Genomic DNA, 26,407 nt, shown 5'->3' on the forward strand with positions numbered 1-26,407 from the left:
CCTTTTAGTCAAAGGTTCTTTAAAGCAGTGATTCTCAATCCTAGTCCTGGGGGACCCCTGCTCTGCACGTTTTGCATGTCTCCCTTATTTAACACACCTGATTGAGATCTATAAACTGAACCAACGAGCTGATGATCTCAGTCAGGTGTGTTAAATAAGGTAGACATGCAAAATGTGCAGAGCAGGGTTCCCCCAAGACCAGGATTGAGAACCACTGCTTTAAAGAACCATCTCTTTCTTACCTTTATATAATCTGAAGAACCTTCTTTCACCACAAAGAATCTTTTGTGAAACAGAAAGGTTCTTTAGATGTTAAAAGTTCTTTATGGAGCCATTTAGATCAAAAGCAAAAAAATGAAATAAAGTGATGATGGACGAGTACTCTCTGAAGGTGCTGTGTATCTGTGCATTAATGTTTATTCCATTTCAGTAATTTTCCGTTATGATTGCATTTATTCTAAAATGTCTCTCCTTGATTTGGCAGGACCAGCGGTCAGTCTGTGGGTGTCCAGCAGTCTGAAAGCACAACGTTGTCTTCATAGTTAATTTCACTTCTCTTGAAATAATAAATGACCTAAAGGCACATAAGCGCCTCCCAAATCAAAACCACCTGGGCTCAAGAATGCCTGTGTACCTCATTGTTTCTATGGACTCCTGCAGTTGAAGAGCACAATACTTCATCTGCAGAACAGCCTTCACAATATGTAGAAAAAGCCAAACGGCTTGATTTTCCTTCTCCAATCAGTTGTATTACATAAAAGTGAATAATGAGGGTGAATACATATTATATGGTGATATAAGACACACCTGTAATCAAGTCAAATCAAAGTGAACAAATCAACAGCCCCTGTGTTAATTATAACATTTGTAATCAGTATTTCCGTCATGAACAGAGATGTTCACATGTAACTGTGTTTGAGAGCAAACGGAAATATCACAGCAGTTTATGTTCAGAGACATTTTTCATGTTCCTGTTTGATACAAACAGTCCTGAAATTTCCTCCCAGCTCTGAAGAATTCACTTCATACTTTTTCTGTGAGGAACATACAGTTCCCCACAAAAAGCATTCCCGCTTTTAATGAGGCATTTTGTGTATTTAAGCTTCTAGGCATGTGATATTGTTTGTGAGGATACTGAATAAGACTAAAGGCAGGGCAAGTCTGGTCCGAAAAGGAGCTGAGAGTCTTAAGCCTGGGTTTTTATGATCTGATTTGCCATGCCCAGACAAAACTCAACTGGGGATTCCCAGAGGTTATGATTCATACTTTTAATTGTAGAATATAGTGACAGAAATGTACTTATAGTTACTTAAGTTTTTATTTATTTATACAAGTACTTGGATTGAATGAACTAGATCAATTAATTGGAAAAATGAATCTCCACAGCTAACTTTTGCTGTTGATAAGTCTAATAAAACCGGAGTATAGTACAGAAAGTCATTACTTCAAAATGAGACAGTCCAGACATTTAATGTAAAAAAAGAGGCACATCTGTCTTTGTGGGCTCTCAGTTTGAATATAAAATTGTAATTCCACTTGAAATCGTTTCAAAGCTTAAAAACTGCCAAATATGGCTTTGAAAGATCAATTTACCACAAGGCATTTAACAACTGCTCTGTGTTTACAGACAGATCCAGCAGCAGCTAATTAAACAGCAGCAGAAAAGAAGCAACGGCGTTGCTCCGCCCACTCCCTGCGTCATTCCCCACAGCGAATCGCATGCATGTGTTAAAACTGAGCCTTTACTGTTACAGCTCCATCCTTTGTGAAAGAGTTGTCAAAGTTTTGACCAAACGGGAGGCGATTTTTTACAATAACACACAGACGAAAACAGCTCAGCTGTTCGGTGTGCACGTGGTACTTTCTCCCCAGATCACCACAGGAGTTTCTAAAGGACTCGACTTGGGAATCGCAACGGATTTCATTGATTTGGATTACAATTTCTTCTGTTCGTGGAAATACAGTCTGCTAACACGTTTTAATGCAGTTTCACGGATGGTAAGTTTTAGTTTAAATAGTTTATAGCTGCACTAAATTCCCTCAGTCTCCTTTGACTGAACTCTTATCGCATTTTTGCTTTGTGACTGGCTGTGCCACGACATTCATGCAGAAATGTTGACTAACGGACATCTATCCTGATTTGTACATACCAAACAAGAGCATGTTACTGTATCTGTTATTATAATAAAAAAAAAACTATCTTTTTCCTCTCTTAAGTAATTTACCTTACATTTGTGGAGCTGTCTACTAAAAAGAGTCGGTTAGCAGTAGTTTTCAGCACTGGTTATAGCTAATTTGGGCACTAAGCCTATCTATCTATCTATAAACACTTGAGAAAAACAGTTAAAATTATTTACATTTACATGAAATGACTCCTGTCATAAGTTTTCTGTTTATTCTGCATGGAGTAGGTCGCTCCCATGGGTGCCACCATGACCAGTCATATCATGCAATTAACTATTATTACTCATAATAATAAAACATGTTATTTTACTATAAAGCATATGGAAGAATCACTGAGGAGATTAGATATATTGCCTTTGAATCCAAAACCCACAGCCCTGGCAAGAGTTCAAATAGTCACTTAAAAATGATGAACAAATGTAATAAATTGATGCACAATTTTGGCAGCAACCTATGGGCATAGTAATATGGCTGTCAATGTTGTGTACTCAGTTCTCATCCATTCACTTGAAGGGTGAGCATCTCTTTACTGTGCATGTTACTGTTTGGCTGACAGTTATGTGCCCCGTCTGAAGCGTTTACATGTGTGAGTAAGTCTCCTCCCTTTGTTTGTGTCTGTTTCCGCTGAGGTGGGAGAATTACACACTGTTGTCAGTCATGGCAGTCAGCATTTAGACCACACATTGCCATTGTACTATTGTTCCTATACCTCAGGGAGAAAAAAAAAATACCCAATGATCTAATGTACGCAATGACCTGTTTGTTATTGTGTACATTAAATTAAAAAATGCACTTTCAGATGTACCACATAAGGTAAGAAACAAAAAGTAAGCTAATCATAGTGATGAAACTTAATTCATTCATAGCATATTCTCAAATTATGTTCTAATTCACAGTAAGAGTCATATGGAAAGTGAAAAATATCTAAGTCAGAAGCATAAACTGTTAGTAAACTATTAGTCATCCGTCTTAAAGGTTATTGGCTAAAAATATACTATCGTGTTTTTTGTTTGTATATTTTCAAATTCATATGACAGTAATTATTTTGTTCCCTGTGTACACACTAAATATAGTTAATGTCCACAGTTCATTTGAATGCTGATGACCTTCATTTTAGTCACTTCATTGTAGCTATAGAACTTTTTATAGAACGCTTCATACATTAAATATCTTAGCACACATGAACTTTCAGCAGCAGCCTAGTGCACTGAATCTTAGTGGTCGTTGTGGAAAAAGTGAACAGCAGTGTGTATAGTCTAAAAAAAAAAAAAGACCGTAATGGTGCGTCCTAAAGAGAATGGTGAGACTGGGAGCAGGGCAGTGTCAGTGGGTTGTGGTACAGTTGTTGTTTTTGGGTGAAGCTGAACAGCATCTGGCACACCGCCCAACAGCAATGCATTGCTCATCCAGCGGGGAGACCACAGGACTGAACCAACCCGCCCAATCTAGATCAAATTCTCTTCTGGAGGATTACATCTGTACATCTTAGGCTGCACTGTTAGGAAAGACAGTCTGTTTCATAGAAAAGTTTGCAGCTTCTGGATGCGATGTCATGCATCCAAACATTTGTCTTTGTGTAACTGACATTAGGTGGTTTACATAAATTTTGCCTGTGTGGTTATCTGTTTAACAAAGGACGGTCAAAGTTTAGAGATGAATGGAAATATTTGAATGGATCCCTGCTGGTATGAAATTAAATTTTTTTTTCTAAAAATGTATAAGAAACTATAGCAGACTATTAAAGTTTCCAGGGATGTGCACAGAATTTGAGCTCTTACAACAGTGTTGGCATTGCTAAAGTTATTTTTTCCCCTGCAATTTCTAGTTTGAACCTGCTAAACCATACTTTTATTTCAACTATGCAAAAACCAATGTTTTTTTTTCACTTCCATTTGGTAAACAGATGTAAACACAGGCAATCATCTTACACTAGTTTCTTCAAGCACAATAATATTCCATTATTAACCAGAATTTGGGCATTTTTTGCATTATAAACATCATAAATGTCTTTATTGTGGCCTTTGATCAATTTAATGCAGCCTTACTGGATAAATTTCTTTATAAATATATTACTGACGCAAACTTTACGAAAATAGTAGACACTACCAGTCGATTTTAATTTAAAGGAGTCTATTATGCTCACCAAGCCTGCATTTATTTGATCTAAAGTACTGCAAAAACAGTAAAATATATTTTATATTTTTATATAAAATTTAATATAAATTTATTTAATAAAAATATTTAAAAAAATATTTTTACTATTGATTTAAATATTGAGGATAATGATGATGATAATAATAATAATAAATGTTTCTTGAACAGTAAATCAGCATATTAGAATGATTTCTGAAGGACGACTTTAAAAAAAAAAACATACAGTATGACCAAAAAACCCCAAAACAAACAAACAAACAAACAAACAAAAAAAGTACTGTTCTATAACTTTTGACTGGTAGTGTATGTCCATATAAATCCAGACCTTTAAGTCAGAATATCAACTGAACATTCAGAATAAATTAACTTCAGTGTAAAAGTGCATGTTGTTCCCTTTTTCTCTCTCCCTGTCATTCTTGCAGGTGAACTATTTCTCATTCTCATCCTGTTTAATTATGTTTAATTGATTGGTTCCCGTCAACCAAGCCTTGTAGTTCCACCTTTGGCAAACCTCACCCAGCACAACTGCAGTTGGAAATTAGGAAGCTAGTTTTTTCCTAGGGTCGTGATCTTGTTTGAGTCTAATGCAATTTTAAATGTAGTTGCAGACTGAACAAATGGCCTTTTATACGTACAGATATTGGACAGAGTACAAAAAAAGTCCAAAATATGTGAATTTGCACATAGCTCCTATGCACTTATAACTAGTCCCATTTGTTTTTCAAAGTTTATTGTCAAGTTTAACATTTCAATAACCAGGCAAAATCTCAGAGCACATAAACTAGTTAGTCATTTTTGCCAGACAAGTGGATTAATATAAACCTGTCCTGATCTGAATAGACCAGTGTTTCCCAACCACTGTGCCGTGGCACACTAGTGTGCTGTGACAGGCTGTCAGGTGTGCCTTGGAAAATGATCAGAAACTTACCGTCTCTATTATATTTCCTTATTATTATTTTTTATCAGTGCTACTGGCCATTATTATGTCTGTTTGAGGGTTTTTGACAAAAATTTAACCAATGAAAAGCATTCAAAAGAGCTTGTGACTAAAGCTTGTTACGCCATTGGATACGCAATTGTCAGTCAAACCTCATAATTCCGCCCCACCTCTATTCAGAATGAAGTTCTGCGACGTGCAGTTTGAATACAGACGTCTACTTCTTCACAATGCAAGGCTGAATAAAGAACTGATGTTTGAATAAGTACAGCATTTTCTTTACTCAAGAAACAATGCTAATGTTTTTAAATGCTAAAGCTGTTGCGTATTTGAAGAGCGTAAAAGTCTTAGCATTTGCCATCTAGTTGTTGCCAATGTACTTTTATATGTTTTAAATATCCTGTGCATAGTGGTTCATCTTTTATATCATTAGATTTTGGCCAAATGTATTAAACAACAAGAAAAACTGAGTGCACGTACAGCTACAATAAACTTTATAACCTGTAAATCGATGAAAACGTAATTTACTGCCTCGGATGCGGCCGTTCTAATGACAAGCCATTCTAATGTTTTTTAGTGCTTAGTGGTGTGCCGTGGGATTTTTTACTTATCAAAACTGTGCCGTGGCAGAAAAAATGTTGGGAAACACTGGAATAGACAATCTGAAGAGGGTTGAGCATCAGTGTTATGTCATGTCTTGTGTAAGTGCACTTATTAAGACCTTATCTTTTTTTCATGTGGCTTCCATAACCTCTCTGGAAAGAATAGAGATGACTCCTACTTTGTGTAGTCTAGACTTCTGTGAAAAGATCTTTACAGGGTTAACAGAGCTCATTTGGGAGTATGAATAGATGTGTAGCATTGAAATGCCATGTTGTGGTTAACTTATTTGCACTGTGAATTCCTAGAAAAATTTCTGTAATCATATAACTGTAGGACATTATTTAATGACATTTTCGCTAGACCCATTTTACTGGGGCATGAGTCCCTGTTCTCCAGTAAAATATTACTAAATCCTTAAAAGATGTTACCTTATCTTGAACTAGCAAATCGTCACCTTAGAATTATAAGGTTCTATCTGACATGTTTGTCAAATTTAAGTTATTCTCATATTCTTATTCGGTGACAACTTATTTACATTATGTGATGTTTCTTTTGAAAACAAAAAATAGTTTTATCTACAGAAGTCTATGGAACGCAAAAACTTTTAAGCTCAACATCTCAAAAGTGCTCAGAATGCAGATACAGCCTTATCATTCTAAGGTGACAAAATGAGTGAATTGTCTTTGCTTTTTTCAAAGATGTTGAATCCTAAGCAAAAAAACGTCCCTAGCACTACCAATATCCATTTGTATCTATATTTCTAAAACTGATTAAAGACTAAAAACAACACTGAAGGCCCGTTCACACCAAGAACGAAAACGATAACTATAAAGATAATGTTCTAAAAATCATTTCAAATTTAAGACAATAGCAGAGTTCACACCATGACTATAACAATAACGATATAGGGGGACGATATTGTTGGGATCACTTTCAGAACAAATTTTTTTTACAGCTGATGAATGGTAAAACACTGACAGCTAATCAAACTTCATTCAAATTAAAAGGACTTGCGCATTTGAAATAGCAGGCGACGTTGTAGAGAAGCGAACAGACACTGCACAGAAAACATAAAACATAAAATTACCTCAGGAATTCAGCGCTAGTTGGACAACATTGTCATGCCTCCTTTGAAGTTGCAGTAGACAAGAGTATGTATTGTTTTTATTCCACTACATTGACTACATTAGAGATCAGATAGTTTACGGTAGGGCTGTGCAAATAATCGCATGCGATTATGATGCGCATCTCTTCAGTAATGCCGGTTCCGTGATTAGTCGTAAATTTCCATCACGTGCAGTCAGACGCATTCATTATGGAGCGGCACTCACTACAAAGAGCCGAAATTCACTGACAAGCCGCGCAATATCGCATTCATTATCGCAGGCGATAATGAATGCGATATTGCGCGGCTTGTCAGTGAATTTCGGCTCTTTGTAGTGAGTGCCGCTCCATAATGAATGCGTCTGACTGCACGTGATGGAAATTTACGACTAATCACAGAACCGGCATTACTGAAGAGATGCGCATCATAATCGCATGCGATTATTTGCACAGCCCTAGTTTACGGTAGATTCACTGTTTAGATGTGCTCGAAACGTTACACGACTAATGGTTAAAGTCGTGTAAATGCAACAAAACCAGACAGTTGTCGTTCACTAGTGTGGACGCAAATTTACTTATCATTGTATTTATAGTTATCGTTATCGTTCTTGGTGTAAACGGACCTTAAAGGGATACTTAACTCAAAAATTACGTTTTGTTTAACCTTGTTAAACTTTGGAACATGTTCAAGGCCCAGGTAGTAAAGGTAGTAAAGGCATCGTTAAATATAGTCCATGTGACATCAGTGGTTCAACCTTAATTTTATGAAGCTACGAGAATACTTTTTGTGTGCAAAGAAAAAATGAACTAAGAATACGAAATAAAAAAATAACTTTATTCAACAATTTCTTCTCTTCCGTGTCAGTCTCCGCCGTGCGTTCACAATAGTACCACAGTGCATACTCTCGTGAACATGCGCCAAAGACTGATACGGAAGAGAAGAAATTATTAGTTGTTTTTGTTTTCTTTGCTTACAAAAAGTAATTTCGTAGCTTCATAAAATGTCAAATGATGATCACTGATGTCACATTTCAATGATGTCCTTACTACATTTCTGGGCCTTGAATGTGGTATTTATGTTGCTGTCTATGCAGGGTCAGAAAGCTCTTGGATTTCATCAAAAATATCTTAATTTGTGTTCTGAAGATGAAGGGGGTCTTATGGGTTTAGAACAACATGAAGGTAGATAATTTATGACAGAAGTTTATTTTTTGGGTGAGCTGTCCCTTTAAACTAAATAAAAACTCTTAAAACCAGATGTATTACCATTGAAGGTCCAAAAATAATCAGATTTTGAGCTTCTATTGAAAATCCTTTCATTCATTGCTGCCCTATTTCAGTCTTTATTGGCATCATTGTAAATTGTGTTGAAAACAGCCATTCATTTGTGGATGGCCATCACTATATTGGTCTTTATGGCAAGCATTGGTACTTGATGAATTGTACCCTGTGTAGGGTTTCATTTACATATTAGAGCCCCCTGTAAGTGCATTTCATTGTCCTCAATGAGAACGGAGAGTGCATGAATGAATCTGAATGAGGGGGTCTCACTCCTACAGTGGCTCACCTCTGACATCTGCGTAAATTACACTGCCACTGTGCTCACCCCCCCATGGCCTTCTCTCACATTCGGCTGGGAAGTGGCTCCCTCCTGTTTTAGTTCTTTCACTTCTGTTGCACCATAAGTGTTTTGCTACATTTGAATACGTTAAGTGGCAAGTTTGTTGGTGTCAAGCCTTTAAATGCCAAAATCTTTTTAACTTTGTTGGGTGTTTGTTTGGAGTATCATTCCCTAGAGGTGACCTCACTGAAGTCTGACAACCATATGTTCAGCTAGACTACAAATATGGCTCTGTGATTTCGCTATACAGTTTTGGCTTTTTTTTTGAAGCAGCTAAAAATAGCATGTTGGCAAGCAGATAAACGTTTCTGTATGTTTAGGTAAAAAAGCAGTTACTTCAGTAGGATATTATGATCTTGAAGTCGAACTCTTTCCTTGAACGGCTTACCTTAAGCGTACCTTCCTGAACACCTGACAAAGACATGTTTTGAAAACACCGGTCAGGTTTTTCTGGAAAAATCCAAAGATGTTTGCGTTAGTGAGGCAGAAATGCTATTTCGGGCTGTAAACCACAAAGTGCTTGTTGGCTCGTGAGATGTGAAGAACATGCAGCGTTTCGTAGCTGACAGTCCGACAGGCGTTCTCCATGTGTTTGCTGACAGGACTGAATGAGGTGGCAGGTGTGTGGAAGCTTCCAGACTGCACGACTCCAGAGGCTGTTACCTCATGTTAAACTATGAGTAAAACCAGTGAACACAGACAGTAACAGAGCACATGGTGCCTCGTGCATAACATTAGTCTGATGCAGCTGTATTTGTCTTAATACAGCAGTCATTAAAGGGGTCTTCGGATGCAAAGTTCACTTTTGTGAATGTTGTTTGAACATTAATGTGTGTTGGCAGTGTATGTACAAATCTACCCTATAGTGATAAAAGTCCATGCAGTGGTGTGGCGTCACACCAACAGAGGCTGCTCCCACGATAGTTGATTGACATGAGCGTCTTACCTCAGACCCGCCTTACATCAGCTTTAACAGGCCCACCTCCACTGTTTCGATGCCAGAGCAGTGATGTAAATTCCCTGTAAAATCTCTGATTGAGGTGTTGTGTTGCTGGATGTAATAATGAACATAGTGGTCGACATTTACTTCTGACATCTGAGCTGATGAAGATGCAGTGGATTACGTTTGTTTGTGAAGGGAATGCACCTCCCGATCTACATATATCTGTCTATGTTCGCGCAAATCATTCATGATCCAGCTTTACCTACAGCAAAAGTGAGTATAAGGGTTTTTTCATGAATCTCTGCAATCATCTTTCCTAATAATGTGCTAGTTGGCAAGTTTAGTGGCTAAATGCGGCTAAAGTAAACAGGCTTGTCACTCCACAGAGAGAAGAGAGGGGCGGGGCGAGCAGAGCTCATTAACATTTAAAGCAACCTCGATCAGAACAGGATGATTTTTGCAAAGCTCATTTTGACAAGGTAAAAAGGGTGTTGTTTTACACAACAATTAAGAATTTTTAACCAAAGTGTATTACAGACTTTTCATTAAGACTTTAAAGGATCATATCAACTTATGGAAAATGGGCATCCGATGACCCCTTTAAAAACATAAATACAAGGCTGCCAGTTAGATTGGGTTAGTGTTTACTCTTAGAACTCCTTACTCATTTTGACTGATGGAGAGGCTTTTTTAGTTTCGTTATGAAGGAGGATTTAAATCCAAAAACAGCTAGTAGTCATTCTTAATATCAGAAGCAATCATCATATCTTGCTTAACAGAGAATGAATAGGTCTTTCACTGAGGTCTTTTGCTACAGGCGTCCCGAGTTCAAATCCTGGCTCAAGGACCTTTCCCGATCCCGCCCCCTTCTCTCTCCCCCACTTTGCTTCCTGTCAGCTATGATCTGTCCTGTTGTAATAAAGACAAAAAGGCCAAAAATAAATCTTTAAAAAAAAAATATATAGTATAGGTAGATTATACGGTACACTACCGTCTCTTATGCTCACCAAGGCTGTTTCTTGTTACAAAATACGGTAAAAAAGAAATACTGTAGAATATTTAACTGTTTCATATTTTAAAATAGCTGTTTTAAAATGTAATGTATTCCTGTTATGGCAAAGCTGAATTTTCAGCAGCCATTAGCCTTCAGTGTCACATGATCCTTCAGAAATCATTCAAATATGCTTATTTGGTGCAATAATAAGTAGTATTTCTTATTATTGTCAATGTTAAAAATCAGTTGTGCTGCTGAATATTTTAATGGAAACTGTAATATATTTTTATGAAGGTCTAAACTTGTAACATTACATGTATTTACTTTTACTTTTGACAAATTTATGTGTCCTTGTTAAATGAAAATTTTCACTTCTTTTAAAAATAGAAGTAACAAAGTTAAAACCTGTATTGAGCCCACACTAGTATGTGAAATTAATAATAGCATCCTTTTCTTTTCCCAGTCAAACAGTATAATCAGTATGATTGTAGCCATGAGGCTTTGGGATGAGTTAAAATGGGGGTTCAGTAATCTGTGGCCATATGGCCTCTAGGAGGAAGGAGGGATGTGTTGCATAGTTGGGAAAGGGAAACGAAGGTTGGTATTAAATTAAAAGGTATTAAATTAGATAAGGTTGTCTCTGTATCAAGCCTTTGTTTTGTGTGTGTGTGTGTGTGTGTGTGTATATATATATATATATATATATATATATATATATATATATATGCACTTTTAAACCTACTGAATCCTTGACTGACTTTACTAAAGACCTTAGAGAGAGGTGGCACAAGGCGAGTTTACTGAAGTGTTTATAGTGTGACAAACCTAAGTCCAGCATTTTAAATGGGTACTTAATTTAATGAGACTGATAAAACACATGTTGTGTCTTCAGAGATGGGCTTTAATGTCATCTGTTGTTGCTGAGGAGTGTCATACTGTTGTCAGCTGACAGCTGTCTGTTGGTTAAATCATCCTTGTCTGAGCTCCTGGTTAGAGTTGGTTTTGTGCCGATTTTTACTATTGTGGGGCTCCGTTGCTACTATTTTGGACTATGCTGTGTATTAAATGGTCTATAATCATAATAATCAGTTGTTTTTGGTTTTCTGGTCAGATTTAATGGGCAATAATCTGTCTGGAGTACCACAAATGCTTTCCGTTACCGATTTAATGAGAATAAATAAATCAAATAATATTTGCTGCAACTGCCACATTAAATTTTAAAAATGCAATAGACTAAAAGCCTAGCCACATACTAAAAATTATTGTAATATTATCTTGAAATCTGACGTTTTTCTTTTTTTTCTGTGCTTTCTATGCCCACAAAAATGCCCATTTTGAGTGGAAGCAGAAACACTCTGTTTTTGTGCATATCTCTTTAAATGCAAATGAGCTGCTGCTCCCCGTCCCCTTTTCCAGAATAGGGCTGTGCTTTTACAGCTAATGCTTTAGATACTCTGCCAAAAAAAAAATCTGTGTTTGATTATTGTGTCTATCCCGCTGAAATCATGTGTTTTAAACCATATTCGTTTAAACTTCTGATACAGGAAGCACGCACACAGAAAGCGGCTAAGTACCAAAATCATGAGCTAGTCATTCTGTTTAGTTGTAAATGTAATTATACAAATAAATTATAGTTATAAATAAAAAATGGAAATTTAAGCATATTTTAATGACATTTGTTAAAAATATGTATATAACATTTTAAATATAAATAAATATTCTGTTATATTTATCATGTTTAATAAAAAAGATTTTTCGAAGATGGAAATAAAACAAAAATGAGAAAATACTGCTTCAGTAATTTTACATTAAAATTTTACATTTAATTTCTTTGTAATTATTTATGAAATTTAACAGCAATTTCTGAGTAACAATTGTAAAAAATACATCCAGCACCTTTTTTTTTTCACTAGATATTCCTCATCTTCACCTGAAGCCCTCCCCCTACATTTTGTTTAGATGTGGGGTAACCCCTCCACCCACTGTCCAGGATTAGAGCTCCATCCCCCGAGCAGATTACCCTCAATGTTGTCCATCTGCATTCACATTATTAACAAACAGCACTGTGGGGATTTCTTCTAGACTCAACATGGTTCCTTGTCAATGCACAACATCTTCTCAAGTAAGCGAGTGGTTTAAAATAGTCTCGGGCGCTAGTTGCTGACCCAGTTTCTAGTACACACTTTGAATCTACAATTTGTTGCTCTATTAACCAGTCTTTGTTGGCGATCTGACAGTAGTCTGTGTGAACAATCACACAGCTACACTGTATCCTGTACTTCTAGTGCCTCATTAACTAACAAAACATACTGTTTAGCATTACAAATAGCTCATTCCCATGAATAGATGTATGTTGTTGAGCAAAATCTATTTATTTTGGCAACTCAAATATTTTTGTCAATAATGATACCCATTACTTAAGTCGTAAAGAATCACATTTGTCAGATCAAAGAAGAGATGAAGTTCAACCCGTAATCGATGGCTGTAGATTTTAAAGCACTGACGTGGGCCTGAGGGCAGAACCTCGTGCTGGAGTGATCCTGTTTACGGCTGCTCTCAGCAAGACATCTGTGATTAGTGGCAGTACGGCCCTTCTTTAGAAAACTCATGTTAACTCAAGTTAATTCGTGTTTCCACAGTTGGCATCCAACTTTATTATTTGTCAGTCCGTGTTCTCCGACCGCAGTGCTCATTTTTCGAGATAGTCCTATTTTTTAAAGCAATCACTTCACAGCGTGAGCTTGCTTGATTTGTAAGTCAAGTGTGCTTATGCGAAGTGAAGGAAAGTTTCAGGATGAAAACATCCAGTCCATGATAAACGCTTCTATTAAATGACGAGAGAGCTCAGTAATGTGATCCTAATGGATAAAACAAAGAGGAGTTGAAAGACCACCCTAACAGAGTGACAAATTCTGGACTCTGGAGTTCAGCACTGGAGTGGTGTTTCTCTTTGAAATTTTCTCTCATTTCTTTCCTTTTATTTTGAATGTATTTACAGAGCTCTGAGCTCAGGCAGTTCAGCTTCCATTATGTCATTGTTGGCTAAGCCAGCGAAGTGTTTTGTTCTAGTATAATCGAAACAAAGTTACTGTTTTAATTAATCTAAGAGACCCGAGTGCAGACTTTAATGGCCATTATTAGCCATATATGATATCTTTCATCTTTATTGTTCTTTTTAAAACTATGCATAACAGGATGCAAGGCCTGATTTTGATGATACGAAGTCTTGTTTGTTATAATATTAATGGCTGTTTTATTCTAACCATATGGAATTCATGGGTTTTCAGTCTTAATCATCCAGTATTGATCACATTTTGTCTTGGTTTTTACTGGTGACACATGGTTTCCTCATCACACTATCAAATGCAGTGCTTTTATTAGTGGATAAAGCTGAGTACATAATGCCATTGTAATGAATATCAAAGAAAAAGTGTCCTTTTTAGCTTTAATCCCTTTTCTTTGGCCTTCAATATGGGTCAATACAAAGGAGAACAACAGCTTTCTTTCTTTATCATGAGGCTGTTCATGGGAATGTTGTCACTGGCAGAAGCTCTTCAAAGTCCCAATGGCTCAAGAATGTTTGTAGATACTGTCGCTGGACTGGAGGAAGTAGCTCCTGATAATTTTACCATTAATTTTAAAGGGGACATCGGATGCAAAATTCACTTTTAGAAAATTCACTGCAAAAATGATTTTCTTACTTAGATTTTTTTTTTTGTCTTGTTTCCAGCCAAAATATCTAAAAATTCTAAAATCAAGAAGGATTTTCTAGACAAGCAAAAATTGTTGTCTTGTTTTCAGAAAAATCAAGTCAAAATTAAGTGAGTTTTTGCTTGAAACAAGCAAAATAATCTGCCAATGTGGTAAGCAAAATAATCTTGTTTTCTGCTTGAAATAAGATTATTTTGCTTACCTCACTGGCAGATTATTTTGCTTGTTCTAAGTAAAAACTCACTTAAATTTGATGTCTTTTTTCTGAAAACAAGACAGTAATTTTTGCTCGTCTAAAAAATACTACTTGATTTAAGAAAAGCATTTTTTGCATTGTATGATCTCATGATGTGAAATAGGTACCAATAAGTACATATCACTGCAGTTTCCGACAGAAATGAACACTAGAGGCGGTAAAACAGTGAGCACTTGTAATTGCTTCTGTACACAGTTGTGATTATAGCTCCATATGTTTCGCTTTCTGGATGTAACAAGCTTGCTCAGTAGCTCAGCCGGCACCAAATTGGACCTAGGATGTGAAATCCTTGGGTTTGAATCCTGTGAAAAACATGACCCATGATTGATGAAGAGCTGAAAGATGAGAGATCAAAAAACAAGCTAAAACGGCATGCTTGCTATTGCGTTTTTACACCACATTCGCTTTTGTTCCTACTGCCGGGTAGGTTTAGGTGTAGTGCAGATGGTACGTTATGTTAAAACGTCACAGAGCATTAGAATTATAGCACCACTCAACTGACATTCAAGTCATAACTGCAGTGACACATACAAAACAAAAGTCACATAAAACGCACCATATGTACGTTTATCTGTTCTGGGGAATAAACCAAACACTCTTTCAGCGCCACTAAGTGGATGTTTCACATGTGTCACGAAACGCACAAGTCAGTACGTATTTCTCATCTTGCAAAAACGTTCCCATAGGTACGTTTTCGTCATGAGATCATGTTGGTGCATATAAATGTGTCTTAGCAGTGTGTGGACACAACTACCCAACAATGATAAAAATTCATTCACTCATTTTTTTAATCCCCCAAAAAACCTAAACAGTCTCAACTGTCAAACCGTTTTGATTTTCTGGGCAGTATGATTGGAATTATATTAAAAATGTTCCGGCTCTTTCAAGCTTTATAATGGCGGTGGGTGTTTCTGTTCAGCAGTCCAAAAGAAGTCCAATAAAGCACATCCATCCATAATAAAAAGTGCTCCGCACAGCTCCAGGGGGTGAGTAAAGGCCTCTTGTAGCATATCAATGCATTTTTGTAAGAAAAATGTCCATATTTAAAATGTAATAATCAGTTATCTCTCGCTTGTGCTAACTATCATATGTATAAGCCATTCCGGGCGGATGACGTAGGACGTATGCTTTGCACATGCACCGCTGATCTCGCGAAAACTAATGTTTGTTTACAGGAGCAAAGGAAGCAAAGTTTCTTTTCTACCTCAAGGTTTTCCTCTTCTCTTGGCCTATATTGAAATCCTCCAACATTTTTCTTTACAAATCCTCCTTTTGTACTTCCAGTTCCTGGCCGGTGTTTTGTTTTGCTCTCTCCTCTCTGCTTCCGCATTCGTCACTTCTCAGCGGTGCATGCGCTATGCATACGTCATCAACCTGGAATGGCTTCTATGTACAAAAGTTAGCGCAAGCTACAGAAAAGTGATTTTTACGTTTTAAATATGGATATTTTTCTTACAAAAATGCATCGATTTGCTATAGGAGGCCTTTATTCACCCCCCAAAGCTGTGTGGAGCACTTTTTATTTACAGATGGATGGATGCGCTTTATTGGACTTCTTTTGGACTGTTGAACAGAAACACCCACCCACTGCAATTATATAAGCTTGAAAGAGCCAGGACAATTTTTAATAGAACTCAGATTAGATTCGACTGAAGGAAGAAAGTCATATCCACCTAGGATGTCTTGAGGGTGAGTAAGTCATGGGCTAATTTTCATTTTTGAGTGAACGATCCCTTTAAAGGAACATTTCCAAAAAAAATAAACTTTCTATCTATTAAAGAATCCTGAAAACACTATCAGTTTCAATGTTTTCAACCTTGTTAATAATAAAAATGTATCTTGAGCACCAAATCAGCATGTTGGAATGTGACACTGCAGAGCTGCTGAAAATTCAGCTTTGCATCACAGGAAAAAATTACATAGTAAAATATATTAAAACTGAAAATAGTTACAGTTATGATTAAATTGCAGTATTATTTTTTTACACTTTTTTGTCTTAACTAATCCTGAAGCTTTCCTGCAAACGTCTCTTTTAATGTGTGCCAGTGTTTATGTATCTGCATTTGCTTTGTTCAAGAACTTGTTCTTACATGAGGAACAAAAACATCAATAATCATGAATGACATGATGGCAGAAATATAAACACTTGAACTGGCCATTCAGCGACTCAACCAAAGAGAGAATGGGAGGTCATTGTGTTTGTAAGTGGCACAGGGGAGGGGTGAGACTAATCCTATTACACGTGGGTCTTTTCAGAGGGTGAGTCTGGGGTCTGCAGACCTTCTGTGTCACTGTGACAGCGCACCACGGCGAGAGGCATTGCCTTCAATATGCTTAAATGGAGTAAGGAATAAACTCTCAAAAAAATGTGAAAAGGTAGGAGGAAGCTGCTGATAAATGGGTTTTAAGGGGCGATATCTTTTCAGTTTTCATTTTAAAGTAATCTAGTAAATTGTAGGAAACTGTTGTAGTGAATGTAAGGACATCTCTTAACAGACAAATAAGTGTGTCACATTCCTGTGGAAAGACAAAGCTACACTGTAAGCATGTTTTCATATGCAATATTGTAATTTTGCTTTCACTGCTCGTATTATCAATGAGATGATTGCATATTGCATGCCTAGTTGTTGATGGATATGTTTTAGAATTGCCATTTAGAAATTGCACGTGAAGTATTGAGGTTAAACTCTTGAAAGGGGTGGTGGCTTCTGTCCTCTGGTATTAGCTGTCATTTTACTCTTCTAGTCTGATGACTTCAGCTGACAGTTGGTTATACATCCCCCTCTTGTTTACATAGTTAATCTTCTCATAGTTTAATCTGTTTTTTTTTTCCTAGTAATGGACGTTAATGTAAAGTTGATGTACTGTGACACGTAAATGCTCCATTATCTCGCTAAGAGATTTACATCTCATATAGGATCCCTAGCAGTTTGTGTGATGCTCACAGAGGCCAAGATCGTGTTATTTTGAGCAAAACCCTAGGGTAGCAATTTGATTGTGGTCTTTGTCTACAGCATATACTTAAATATGCCAGAAATGTGGTCTGCGAGTCCAAGAGTTTGAGCTACACCATCACAACATCTGGCTGGCAGTTTTGCATTTATTGTCAGGTTACATTCCACGAGGTTAAGGTGAATAAGAACTGAAAGGAAGTTTGCTTTTCCTTTCTGTCTGCTCAGTGCGCGTCGATTAATCTCAACCGCGTTGATTCTGCCCCAACTGAATGTCTGTATAAACAGCCAAATGACACATCTGTAAAAGGCCCATAAGACTATTATTGGAACCTTTTCCAGTTCATGAATTCTGTCAGTCAAATAAAACGGCTGGTATATAGGAAGCTTTCTTTGTTGTCATACTTGCGCCAATTTCTGTTCCTGTCCGTACCGTGGTTGAGTAGCAAATGAGCCATGACTGCAGCGCTTTAACATGAGTTCATGCCTGCTGACTTGCTTTGTAATGGCATTTCTATTTATTTTCTTTCTGATTAGGTGGACGTCTGTGGCGCCTGTGAGTCAGGATAGATCTCGACTCCCAGCGATCCGCTATTTTCCACTTTAATGGTATTGGAAATCAGATTTGGCACACGCCAAGACGACCCGCTAATGGCACACGTTCTCTTGTTACCCCTCAAAGCATAAACGTGCCCTACTTCCTCAATCTCTGCGCTTTCCTTTTGTTTCTGCGGATGACATCATGGACCTCTGCGGTCTAAGTGTATTATCGATGGACGGCAGCGCTCTGGATCTGAAGTCTGTGAGGTCACGGTGTCATTTCGAGAGGAATGTGAAGCCATTTTAATGCGTCTGATTACAGCCATCACTAGAGAGCCTTGACTCAACATGCAGGGGCGGCCCAGGCAGGCCCAGCAGCTAGGATGCCTATCACCCAAGAAAATGCCCTGAGCCATCTGCCTCTGCTGGAGAACTGGCTCTGGGCACGAGAAAAGGACGATGAGCCTCGGACGAGCACAGGCGGCGTTTGCCAGGCTGCCATCCGCAAGCTTGTGGAATACATCCAGCTAAACTTTGCTGAAATTGAGAGTCCTTTGTACAGTACTAGCCAATTAAGAGAGGAAATCGATGCTGAGGTGAGAGCGGTCTACCTGAACAAGTCTGATGAAGATGGATCGGAGTTCGGGCTCAGCTTTGGAAATATTCCCATTTTTGGAGACCCGGAGGGGAAGAAGAAAGGGGTCAGGAGGAGGCGCAGGAAGGGCGACAAGGGCCCTGTCTTGGACGTTGGGTGCATTTGGGTAACTGAAGTGAAAAAAAACAGCCCAGCAGCCCGTTGTGGAGATATCAAACTGCGAGATGAGCTTCTGTCACTGAATGGACAGCTAATGGTTGGGGTCGATGTCACCGGAGCTAGGTAAGATGTCTGGATATATGCAGTCACCATTTAATAGCTTGAGCTATATGTCATATTCTGGCTTTTAAGAATTGTTTTGGTTTGTTAAATAAGTAAGAATAGAGCTTAATTTCTCTGATTTACAAGACATGCTGATGATTTGGTCAGTTTTTCATGTCGTTGAATCTCTGTGTTTTATAAATTGTGAAAAAGTGTACACTAAAAGCATCCCTCTTTTATTTTGTGATGTGAATGTGTTTGGACATCATAAATTAAGACTTCAGGTAATTTTCAACTTCTTAACAAAAGTTAGTTCACCAAAAAATGAAAATTCTTTCATTAATTACTCACCCTGATCCCTTCCAAACCAGTAAGACCTTTGTTCATCTTTGGAATACAAATTCTGATATTTTTTATGAAATCTGAGACCTTTCTGACCCTGCATAGACAGCAACACAACTACAGTGTTCAAGGGTCAGAAAGGTGGCAAGGACATTATTAAAATAGTCCATGTGACATCAGTGGATGAACAGAAATTTTATGAAGCTACGAGAATACTTTTGGAGTGCAAAGAAAACAAAAATAATTGCTTCATTCAACAATTTCTTCTTTCGTTCATGATAGTATCACACGAAAGAGAAGAAATTGTTGAATAAAGTTATTTTTGTTTTCTTTATGCACAAAAATATTCTCGTAGCTTCATAAATTGAAGTCACATAGACTGTTTTATCAATGTCCTTACTACCGTTCTGGGCCTTGAACGTGTCAGTTACATTGCTGTCTATGCAGGGTCAGAAGCTCTCAGACTGATCAGAAATATCATAATTTGGGTTCTGAAGATGAATGAAGGTCTCACAAGTTTGGAACAACATGAGCGTGTGTAATTAATGATAGAATTTTCATTTTTGTGTGAACTAACCCTTTTAACATCCATTGCTTTTTTAAGTGGAATACCTTGTATCTATAGTACATGTAGATTTCCCCTCAGTTTGTAAACACTAATGGGAAATGAGCCTGTTAGGCTTCCGTTGTAAAGGTTTTACTGAAAATGTGTCTACAAAATGCATAAATGATGGTGGTAACTGCAATTAACCACAGATGAGATTTGTGACTGTTTGTGACTGAACTTGGGGACAGTAGGTGCATTTCCATTTAAATATTTGTTTAAAACTTTGGCAATATTTTATAAATTAGTATTGCGAAATGACGGCTTTTCCATTAACCAATGTTCTGCGACTAAAACGTCGTTTTTTCTCTCTGCGAGAAGTCATGGCAACGGATTTTGGTGGGATTTTGGCTATATTTAATCAAAGGAGGCGTATGCATGTATCTTTACAGAATCAGTGCAGAGAGCCACTTCTAAAACATGCGCAGCGCGGCTGGTATAAACACAAGCATTGACTAGAGTGGCTGTGATCAGCTCTGGTGGCCGCTGATGTGTGCAGTGTAAATAGTCCAAGCATTAATGGCAAGGAAAGCCCCTTATACTTGAGAGCGGCCACTTAGGAAGTGTTTTTTTTTTTGGAGGTTATAGTACATTGAAGAATGATCATATGACTTTGTACATATGCCATGTGAGCTGTAAATGTGAAAAAAACATTTCCATTGCAGTTTTGCAAAATATTCCTTTTTCGAATTTCCTGAAAAACCACCTCATGTGAGCATAAAAACTTTTTTGCGATATATGGGCGTTTTTGCAAAATTTACGCATTTCCATTAGGCGTATTTTCAGTTTGCACAATTTGAAGCTATATTGAGATCTGTTGAGGATGTCCAAGTTTTAGTTTTCAGAAAGATGACATCAAGTTAAGATGATATAAAATATCATCTCAATATAAGGTTTCCCATACTGGGTTCAAAAAGGAAATGCTGGGTGCTTATGAGATGATAAAAGGCTAGTGATTAATTACATCATAAAAGTGAAAAATAAAACTATTTAAAAATAAAAATCAAAACAAAATACCAAAAATAAATAAATACATTTATGTGCATGTCATGTGACTAATATCAGAGAACTGATAGAACTCATAGAAGTTTTAAAATATTAACTATAAAATCTCAGTTGGTACTTCGGGTCATAATTGAAGAAAATATGTAAGGTTAAAGGGGTTCAGCTCAAAAAAAAGTTTGGAAATCTCTGGTTTAAGCCTTCAAAATTTTCCAAATAACTAGGCACACTTTGCAATGATGTCACCGTTCTGCAAACAGAGGAAGAAAAGCAAAAACACTTTTTTTTTTTTTTAGGAATTTTACAAAAGTGAAATGAAACAGGTAAACATTTTTATAAAAATATATCTACATTATACAAGTTCAATCAGTGGGATTTCACATTAATGATTTTATAGTATATAAAACCCTTTTTTGAACAACTCCTCATCTGACTGGGTGGCAGTGTCTTGTTTAGGTATGAGGGTGATTCACTGCTGGTCAGCAAGAACAGAGTCTCCTGTGTGTTAGTGTTCCCGTGTCCATATACAGCGTGTCAGCATGTGTCCCGGGTTTGGCTTTTCTGTTGCCCCAGAGCATGGTACTTGGATCTGGGCCAGCGGGTCTTTCCTTGTTTGTTTCCTCATGTTGACAGCTCTGACAGACGGCTGCATGTGTCAGTGGTGTGGACAGTCTCGTGTCTGTCCGTGTTTGGCCTCCATCTGGACCGGCTGACACGCTCAGCTTTCACTGAGACCGCCAAATGTCTCCGTCTAACCAAAACAAAGGATGGACCTGCGCTCTGCAGTTCAGCATGCTGCACTGCCATGCTTTTTTTTTTTTTTGCCTTTTCCTTTCTTGGCAAACAGAACCTTGGAAAATGTGTCACATTACTAGTACTTCTGTGTCCCATGTCGCCAGTAAGTTTAAAAAAAAAACATTTTTCTTCTTGTTCAAATACACTCTGGCTCTCTAAGAAGAACTATTTTAGCTGCTAACGTCGTTATTTCCAGATTTCTAATTCAGTTTGCAAACCTTTTTGATTCAGAATGAGAATATAATAGCATTACAGCTAAATTATGTTTTCTGTAGAACACTGATTGAATCTTGTACAGCTTTGGTTATCATGAAAAACAACCACTGGGACCACCGACCAGACAGATATAAATGTGCATGCAAATGACTGTATGCTGCAATCTAGATTTTTTTAAAGGGATAATTCACATGATTTTGGCATCATTTAATTACCCTGATGTCCTTCCAAACCTGTATGTCTTTCTTTCTTCTGTTAAAAGAAACTATTTCTAAGACACTTTCTCTAAATGTCTACTTTTTTTTTTTTTTTGGTATTTTGGGTGAACTGTCCCTTTAAGTCTCTGTGACCACATTTCAGGAATTTGAGAAAAATTGAGACCAAAAGAACTGGCTTGAATATTTTGATTAGTTTAACTAATATAGTGCACGTATTTATCCATACTGCTACTACGTGTCCAAGAAAGCATCAAGTGCAATTGGCATATTCTTCAGATTTGTAGAGCATTAAAGAAGACACTGTGTCTCATATCCTACACAGACCTATATATACCCAAGATGAAGACTGCTTCCTTTGAATGTCCTGTGAATGTTGTGGTCTGTAAGAGTTGAATCCTACTCTGTAACTTGAGCGCTATAATTAGGAGTTGTATTGTGTGACTGATAAATGATAGGAAGTTTTGCAGTGTTCACACAGAATCTGCTTTGGGACAACTGATTCCCGTATGGATGGACGGCAGGATACAGACAGGGAGGAGGTTCCTGGGAGTGGCACGTGGTTTTGACCAAGAACTGAAGTTGTCTTCACAGACATATCATTTTCTCAAGCTAAAGAAAAGCTGTTTATGTCAAAAGAGCTCTGGGAGGGAAACAAGCTGTATTTCTTCTTGTTATTCTGATATAAGAGCTCAGTCTGTTTCCTGTTGCTATAAGCTGCTTATCCTGTGTAAGACCTGCAAAACAAATGAATGCTTGTGGTTTTTTGTTTGTAGTTTTTGTTATGCTAATATATTTGTCTGGGATGATTTGAGATCAGGATAACTTTACTGCTAATACTGAGGAAGAACTAGCAGGAAAGAATAATGTAAGCTGGTCTGCCTATATGTGGACAAAATGGCTTACGTTTGGGCCAATTTCGAGTCAGCGTTTTTAGACTTAACTCTGTCCTTGCAGACACAGGTTTTAAGTTTAAAACTTAGTGTTAGAGAGCAAATTTTTTAAGATACTGTTTGTTTGTCTTTATAAGATTTGTACTGGGTGGTGAGGTGAGATTTTCGGTCGAAGTAATATTATGTTAGACTTTAAGGATTAGTTTAGCCAAAAATTCATCATTTACTCACTCATATAGTTCCAAACTCATCATAACCCTTTTTTTCTTCAGTGAAATGTAAAATAACATATTTTGAGATAGGTAATTGTGACTCTTTATCTCGCACTTCTGACTTTTTTTTTTTTTCCCTCAGAATTGTGAGTTCTGCCATTATTACACGAAATTGTGTGTTATTAAGTGAGAATTGTGAGATATAAACTTGCAATTCTGAGAAAATAACAATCTTTCTTCCCCTCGGAATTGGACTTTTTAACTTGCAATTGGAAGTTTATGTCTCACAATTCAGAGAAAAAAGTCAAAATTGCAAGATAAAAAGATACCAATACCTTTTATTTATTGCAAGATTATGTCTCTCAATTCTGACTTGAAAGTTTCTGTCTTGCAATTTTATAACTCTCACAATATATAAACCTTTTATAAATCTCACAGTTTTAAGAAAAAAAAGTCTAAATTGTTAGTTTCTGTCATGCAATTCTGAGAAAAAAAGTCAGAATTGGGAGATAAAACATTGCAATACCCTTTTTTAAATTATTTTTAAATTATTATTTTTTTATAATTATTTTGATTTTATTATTTTATTAAGTTTACATCCCACAATTCTGACTTTATATCTCGCAATCCTGATTATATAACAAATGCGAGTTTAAATCTAAGGTTTCTATCACACAGATAAAGAATTACCAGATAAAAAGTTGCAATATTTTTATTCATTGGTGAAAACAGGCTTCCATATGAGAGTGAATAAATTATGACAGAATTTTTGGATGAAACGTTTGAGGTAAACCAACAAAACAGACAAAATTTCTTTGAGAGAATGCTTAAGAAATCATAAAACACACAAAATTTCTTTGAGAGAATGCTTAAGAAATTATTCAGTATTATTCTAACCCAACCCCAGTAAACCTACAATGATTCATGATTAAAATTTTTAACAGTCGGATCAAGTTTAGCAGGAAATTTCAGATTTATTTGATTAAACATACAATAAAAATACTAGTATTACAGTACAACAGAAATATTATTGCAATTTAAAATAACTGTTATCTATATTAATATTTTTAAAAATGTAATTAATTCCTGTGATGGCAAAGCCACGTGATCCTACAGAAATCATTCTAATATGCTGAATTGCTGCTCAAGAAACATTTATTATTATCATCTATGTTTAACTGTTTTACAGCTTAATATTTTAGTGGAAACAGTGATACATTTTTTAAGGGTTCTTTGCATAGAAAGTTCAAAAGAACAGCATTTATTAAAAATCTTTTGTCACATTATAAATGTTGTTAATGTCAGTTCTGATCAATTTAATGCATAATTTCTTTCAACAACAACAACAAAAACCAGAATGAAAATCGTAATGGTAGTGTGATTCCGATTTGTACCTAGGCTTTAGCATCAACCAGCCTAAAAATTCATGCTAGTCGAATCCGTTTCAGATTGCTGTTCAGTCTTTACTGAAGACACCACAGACTATTTTTCTAGAGGTCTAGCCTTGCATTAGTTGTTTCCTTCCTCTCCTCACACAAACCTTTGGTTAAATATCAGTTTGAGTGAGTTTTATGAGTCTGCCTCAGGGTTGTGTTTGCTCATTACTGCATTACTCTTGCTTCCTCTCTCAGGTATAAGGCCTGAATCTGTAAGTCTCAGTGCAAACAGTGAGAACCGTTCTGGTGCGAGTGGAGAGACAAGGGTTGGACACGGTTCAAAAAAGCAATAGACCGAAGCTTTCAAACACAAAAACGAGACACATGATGGAAACTTTATTTTTCATCAAGTGCTTTTCATGTTAATGGTTTCAGTGCAAAATTTCTGGGCCCAAATGCTGCTCACCACAAAAAGCCTTGTCGGTTTAATGCGTCTTCTTGTAATTTTGGTCCCGCTGTATTTTTTTTTTTTGCCTTTAACAGCCTGGCCCAGCATCTGTCTGTGGGGAGCATGGAAAATAGCTCAGTGGCACTGCTCCAACCGGCCCATGCAAAGTGTTCTCCACGTGGTCAATGAGAGAGTATTGTAGAAAACAAGGTTAAGAATGATACACTTTGCTTGGATTCAGTGCATCAGAGAAAATAGCTGTTCATCTTGAAAGTTAGAATCAGCTGATCCATTTTAACCTTAGCTGTATAAATTAATTTAAAGGATTTTTCCAGAGATTTTAGGATCTAGAAGCCACAGGTATTTGGGAGTCTAAAAACAGAGGTGTGAAGGCATGAAGGACAGCACAGAGTGCATTATAAGCTCTTCTTTTTCCCTCCACAACTGTTTTTACAGACATACACTGTGTCAAAATGATTAACTCTATTAGATTCTCCATCTGTCCCATCTAAACCACAGCGAAACATTACACATTTCAATTTATTGGTCTGCCTAGTTGCTGTCAGTATAATGATCAAAGCCTTTCAGCCTCTGTTTGCTTTGAATTGATTCTCAGAGTCCTGAATTGGCTAGCCAGCTCTTTGTGGTTGGTTAACTTGCCGCTTGGATGAATGAGAGAAAGACTGCCATCTTTTCCCTGGCATTAACTATGTCTGAGTTTGCACTTTTCTCATAAGCAAAAGAAAGCTTTGGCTCTTTTGATTTTTAGTGAAGAGATTGGTGCCATGTTCCCACAGTAATGGATATGAGCCTCTCAAATCAGGCACTGTGGTCTAGTTAAAACACACAGTACAAGAATGTTCCTTGATTGAAAATAGCTTGTAATCATCAGATCAAATGTTTTGTTCTCGGGTTGTTTCTTAATTATGAACGGGGACTTCCAAGATTGTGAAGGCGTGAATAAAATATGCATTAGAGCTGTTTAAAATGCCAAGGACAAGTATTTAGTGAGACTAGATTTAGTGGATGAATCAAATGGCATCAAAACTGGCAGCTGTGGCTGCTGTAAAAAGTGTTTAAAAAAAAACAGCTTGCTGTTTTATGAGATGCCTCTGTATTTTACAGTTAATAACTATGTTTTAAGAGATATAATGTTAAAATACCAATCTTCTTGAACCAAAATCTAGCTTTTTCCACTTTTTATGTACTGATCTGGCCTAAACAATAACATTGATGGCAGAATAGAAAGCCACATGATGAATCAGAGTTCACTGAGGTTGTCTGTACACAAAACCTGACCAACAGGTTATATATGGGTCATTCCTGGGATTCTGTAACATTTTAACTTGAAATATACTTTTTTTTTCAACTACTGTACGTATGATTCATTTTCTAAATACCACACTTAATTAGGAAAATGTCAAACCTACAAAAAATCATATTTTCCCAC

At 36.8% G+C, this 26,407-nt stretch overlaps 1 protein-coding gene across 2 annotated transcripts in view; it reads left to right on the top strand.

The window, feature by feature from the left end:
- Positions 1 to 1,733: 1,733 nt before the first annotated feature.
- pdzd2 (PDZ domain containing 2) overlaps positions 1,734 to 26,407 on the top strand; it is an 83,791-nt gene continuing 59,117 nt past the window's right edge. The window contains exons 1-2 of one of the 2 annotated variants that reach the window (XM_051110659.1): positions 1,734 to 1,998; positions 17,996 to 18,875. In XM_051110659.1, the coding sequence (XP_050966616.1) occupies positions 18,382 to 18,875 (494 nt within the window). In that variant the 5' untranslated portion in view covers positions 1,734 to 1,998; positions 17,996 to 18,381. The remainder of the gene's footprint in view (positions 1,999 to 17,995; positions 18,876 to 26,407) is intronic. The other variant, XM_051110660.1, reaches the window with a different exon arrangement.

This window comes from Labeo rohita, chromosome 5 (genome assembly GCF_022985175.1).
Source record: "Labeo rohita strain BAU-BD-2019 chromosome 5, IGBB_LRoh.1.0, whole genome shotgun sequence".
NCBI lineage: Eukaryota > Metazoa > Chordata > Actinopteri > Cypriniformes > Cyprinidae > Labeo > Labeo rohita.